The following is a 5,314-nucleotide window of genomic DNA, read 5'->3' as shown; positions in this document are numbered from 1 at the left end:
TTTATATATCTAAATGTATCCTTCAATTCCCTTTTAACTATTTCCCCCCAATAACAAGTCTCTAGCTGTCCTATTTCTATTTAAATGCTTATTGTTAACAAAATCTAACAGTGGGTCAAGCACTAAATTAAAATCTCCACATATAAAAGGCATAATATTGCCAATTTTATCAATTGTATCAAATACTTGTTTATTAAAGGACGGGTTGTCTGTATTCAGGCAGTATAAGTTCAGTAATGTGAACTGTTTGGAACAGTAACTAAGATTAAGGGCTATCATATTTCCATAATCATCTTTTTCGTCTGAATTTACTGTAATTTGTAATTTATTTTTGAATAAGATAGCAACACCCCTAGACTTAGTTGACCCATAACTAATGAAGCAATCCCCACCTCTGTGTGAGTATATATTTTTCAATTTGTTAATTCCAGTGAACATCTTTTAAACAATAGATATCAGCATTAAGCTTTTTATATAATTAATTACATCACATCGCTTTCTACAATCATTCAGACCCCGACAGTTAAAGGAAAACATGCGCAGTTCAGTAATTACAAAGGATAACACAACAAAGTATCAGTGTTCCACCGTAAAATAGAATATGGTAAATTGTCATTGTAATATAAAACAAACAAAACATAAACATTACACTTAAATTGCTCATGAAGGAACAAAACTCATGTAAACAGGAATTTAAACAAAGCAACAAAAAAGAAATGAACACACACACATGTCTGCACTAACCCTAAACACAAAAACCACGCTCTGTTGCAAAAACAAATAAGACAAACAATATTTAGTATGAATTAAGTTTTTGTTTAATGAAAAATGACAAACAAAATGTCTACAGCATAAAAATAATATGGACGGTGAAGTATATATGTTAAAAGAACTAATGTTCTTATGACAAGTATAAGCATATATATATATATATATATATATATATATATATATATATATATATATATATATATATATATATATATATTATATATATATCAGGCATTTCCCCAGGAAATTGGGCAGGCACAGCGGAAAGACAGCGTGGACGGGGGTTGGTGCGGTTTAACTGTTCTAAATCAAAATCTACACTACTTGGGAGCTTCTAAAACACAACATTTTCTCTTTTTTTAATTTATTTATTTGTCCTCAATTTATCTCATTCAAGTCATGTATTTAAATATTAAATAAAAAGCAGAATAACAGTAGACATTAGCAAGCAAAACATGATTGAAAAACAACAACAATACAGTCACATATTACATGTTCAAAACACTGTTCTGCGAGGCTTCTCCTGGTGCCAGGCATCCACCATTTTTCCGAAGTCTACTGCCTCAATGTCTGGCCCTTCAATGCTGACCGTCATCAGTGCATTGAGGACAGCAGACTTCATGCGAGCACGATTCTCCGTCTTTATCCTTTTCATCGTGCTGAATCCCCTCTCGCAGTCTGAAATACACACAATATTGTAAACTACTCTGAAATAATATCTATTGAATCGCTTTGATTTAAGAACAAAGAGATATTTAAGCAAAACAAAAACATCATTCGTTTGTTATTGTGCTCTTGACAGCCTAGTCAAGTACCTACCAGCTGTAGATGTAGGGAGGAACAGGCCAACGGGTGCCAGCTTGTAGAGCTGGTCGTGGCTATTACGCAAATGGATGGTCACCCACTCCATTGCCTCTTCAGCCTTCTTCTCTGTGCCCTGTAGGCTGCCTCGAACCTGCCTCCAGTTGTGCAGTGTTGCGTCAACGGGAAGGTTGAAGTGGTCAGCCAGTTTCTAAACAATAAAAAAGTTACACTGATTGATTTGATAAATATTGTCACACAATCTGATAATTAACAATTGATTATAATGGAGTACATCTTTGAAATTATATTGGTTGACTGTAAATATCATGTTCTTGTTTAGTGCATAACCTTGATGTCCTGTTCGCCATGGTTGCCCATATCTCCAGTGGGGAACTTGGTGGTGTTGAAAGCCTCGAAGAGCTGCAGCAATGGCAAGTCTGGAAATCGCTCTTCTATGTTGGACATCAGCTGATGCACAAAAGGCCGGTACAACTGGAAATGAGTTGGAAACAGATTAATTATTGATATTCCAAGTGTTAGCTTGTCTTTGTATTTATTTACTAATACATTAAGATTGTAGCAAGCAACTTTATGAAATGCTCTTTATTGATATAGGAAAATATTAAAATAAGCAATGTCCGAATATCATAATGCGCAGTTACTTACCAAGATCATTAAGAGGGAGGTAGTTTGTTGTGTGAGGAACTTCCTGCTTCATCAACCAGTACAAATTCTTGAATGCTGCGATCCTAGCACTTTTCTGTAGAGAGCCCATCTCTTCAAGCTGCCCCACCAGATTTCTTGGAGCCAGGCGGTTTGCCTCCAGAAGTTTGGCCTGGGAGTGGGTCTCTGTCCTCTGATGGCGATTAAGTGAGTCCCTTGCTATCCAAGTGCAAGGCACATCTACCCACCGGGCACTATCTATCTATCTATCTCTGTATACTGCCAACCGCTCTTTCGAGTATTATAGGCAGGGAAAAGGTGCACGTCAGGAAAATTAGTGAGTGTGAAAGGTAAAAAGGACCCAGCAAAGGATATTGTTGGGTAGTGAGACTAAAAGCTTGAAATCTCCAGGAGAATTGAGAGAAGGCAAGTGGTTAAAAGAGTTTAGTGAAGGTGAAAGATAAAAGTGAGGGTTATAAACATCATTTAACAGACTAGTACCGCACATTTACCACTGCCCTCTTGAACTGTTCAAGATCGGATAGGGTAGCGATATCAGCTGAGAGCTTGTCCCATAGTGTGATGCTGTGTGGGAAAAAGGAGTAATAGTGGTAGAGTGATCCTGTCTGTATCTTTTGTAGATACAGTGGGTGCATGTGTCTAGTGAAGCGGATTGGTGCTTTTATATATTGTGGGAGAGGTATGGCAACAAGGTTGTGATAGATTTTGTAGAACATGATGAGTTTGCTGTCATTTCTACGATCTGCGAGCGATCTCCAGCCTAGATCTTGTACCATGGCCGAGACACTGGAAAAGGAAGAGTAATCTCGCTGCACCCAGCGTGCAGCCCGGTTTTGCACTCTTTCCACTTTATTAATGGCAGTGTTGGTCCATGGGCTCCAGACAGTGGAAGCGTATTCAACTTGTGGTCGGACCAGAGTCTTGTATGCGAGTTCTCGTACCTTTTTATTATGTGTTGTGATGTTCCTTTTAATGAAGCCTAGTGATTTGTTTGCATTGTTGGTGATTCTGTCAATGTGTGTATTATAGCTAAGGTCAGAAGAGAGATCGAGTCCAAGATATTTAGCATCAGAGACGGACTCAAGAGCTTAGCCATGGAGAAAGTAACCGTGTTCAATGACGTTGCGGTTCCTTGTGATGTGTAGGACCTGGCATTTGGATGGGTTAAATTCCATGTCCCACTCTTGTTCCCATTCCTGAAGCTTGTCTAGGTCTTGTTGCAGAGATGCACAATCTGAGACAGAGTTTACAGTGAGGTAAATAGCCGTATCGTCTGCAAAAAGGCGAACGTTGGATTTAGTGACGGAAGAAGGGAGTTGGTTTATATATATAAGAAAGAGAAGCTGTCCAAGGACAGAGCCTTGGGGGACACCAGAGGTTACTGGGACTTCTGTGGAGCACTCACCATCCAATACAACTGTCTGACTTCTGCCAAAGAGGAAGGAACGGGTCCAGCCTAGAACCTGAGAGGAGACGCCATATTCTTGGAGGAGATAGAGGTGTTTCAGATGGTTTACCTTGTCAAAGGCCTTACTGAAGTCAAGAAGGATGAGATCAGTTTGGCGGCCTGTTGCTAGGTTGTTGACAAGCTGGTCTGTTAACTCAATCAGTTGTGTCTCACAGGAGCGTCGGTCTCGAAAGCCATGCTGAATTTCATACAGAATGTTGTGGGTGTTGAAGTGCTTGGAAAGATGAGAAGCAACTACATGTTCCAGGATTTTACAAAGGATACAGGTCAGAGAAATAGGACGATAGTTTGCTGGGTCACTGGTGTCTCCTTTCTTATAGACAGGGCATACATTTGCCTTGGCCCATTCACGTGGGATCTCACCAGTTGACAGGGATTTCTGGAAAAGAATGTTGATAAAGTCAGAAAGTTCATGTCGCAGTTCCTTTAGTACCACTGGTCTAATCTGGTCTGGGCCTGCCGCTTTGTCTACCTTGAGGTTGCCTAGGAGTTTGAGGATGCCCACTTTACTGATGGAGATGTCCTCCATCTGGGGATAGCAGAGGAACTGACAAGGTATCCATCTGCGTAGCTTCTGCAAGCAGGACTGTTTCAGATATATATATATATGCCTTATGCAGCTGTATTAGTATAAGAAAATTATTTGGATCTGGAAAATTAACTATTCTTCTGGTACCAACATTTAACATAATAACATTATCAAATTCTGATTATTTTACAATACTATATATACAAACAAATTCACCTACATATTGGATATAGTATAACTATTTTAGTTTACAATTTAAAATACATATATATACAAACAAATTCACCTACTTATTTGATATAAAATGACTGCATTAAAGTATTGAGACAGCAGACAACAGCACACTGTATTGACAAATTTGCTTAGGAAGACAACAATGGTGTCGCTGTCAAAACATCTTTTTTTAATAATCAAGACTTCTATCCAATATCTAGACTAGGAGTCATTTAGCTTGCAATGCTAAGGATTAACAAAACGAGTTAGGGTTGTTTCCTTAGCAATACATGTATATCTGTCAACATATTAAGAAGTTTTCATAATCTGACAATAATTATAAAGATAACATTTTCTTGAATATATAATTAAAAAATTCTTAACAATTATCCATTTGTATGTTAATTCTATGCATAAATATATAGGGAGGTAACTACATCTGAAAATAAAGGTTATAATGAGTTTTCTCCTTTAAGCAGTACAATAATTGAGATTCTTCACTATTAAAAGTTCAAACGTTTATAGAGTAGCATTAAATGTTTTGATGCATAATGGTAAATTCCAATTATTTCTTGATTGTGGAGGCATTTTTGTTCGCAATTATGTTATTAAATTAATCTTTACATATTAAAACAGATACATACATGTATATGCTGTGGAAGTAACAGCATCACAGACATAGGAGTAATTCACTATTTTCCTATTTTTGTTTTGCAAAAGTTGCAGAACTATTGCTTACACATCCTCTCACTGTGAACGCTTCTTCGCCGACCCTTAGGAAGTTAGCAATTTACTGCACCACATGCTTAACCCATTTATGCCTAGTGGACTCTCCCATCCTTCTA

General features: G+C 37.7%; 1 protein-coding gene across 1 annotated transcript; it reads right to left on the bottom strand.

Annotated features, from left to right (window-relative positions):
- Positions 1 to 1,158: 1,158 nt before the first annotated feature.
- Positions 1,159 to 2,063, bottom strand: LOC127833317 (uncharacterized). The gene is made up of 3 exons (XM_052358494.1): positions 1,924 to 2,063; positions 1,591 to 1,783; positions 1,159 to 1,449 (listed from the first exon to the last, which is right to left on the bottom strand). The coding sequence occupies exons 1-3, from the start codon at positions 2,038 to 2,040 to the stop codon at positions 1,268 to 1,270; spliced, it is 492 nt and encodes a 163-aa protein (XP_052214454.1). The 5' UTR covers positions 2,041 to 2,063; the 3' UTR covers positions 1,159 to 1,267.
- Positions 2,064 to 5,314: the final 3,251 nt, after the last annotated feature.

The sequence above is a fragment of the Dreissena polymorpha genome, chromosome 6 (genome assembly GCF_020536995.1).
Source record: "Dreissena polymorpha isolate Duluth1 chromosome 6, UMN_Dpol_1.0, whole genome shotgun sequence".
Classification (NCBI taxonomy): domain Eukaryota; kingdom Metazoa; phylum Mollusca; class Bivalvia; order Myida; family Dreissenidae; genus Dreissena; species Dreissena polymorpha.
Note: the sequence above shows the minus strand (reverse complement) of the source record. Positions and strands in the feature narration are given on the sequence as shown.

Coding starts and splice junctions, on each gene's coding strand:
- LOC127833317 (XM_052358494.1), bottom strand. CDS start 2,040: ATGTCCAACATAGAAGAGCGATTTCCAGACTTGCCATTGCTGCAGCTC. Junction 1,784..1,923: donor ATGGCGAACAGGACATCAAG/GTTATGCACTAA, acceptor TTTATTGTTTAG/AAACTGGCTGACCACTTCAA. Junction 1,450..1,590: donor CCTCCCTACATCTACAGCTG/GTAGGTACTTGA, acceptor TGTGTATTTCAG/ACTGCGAGAGGGGATTCAGC.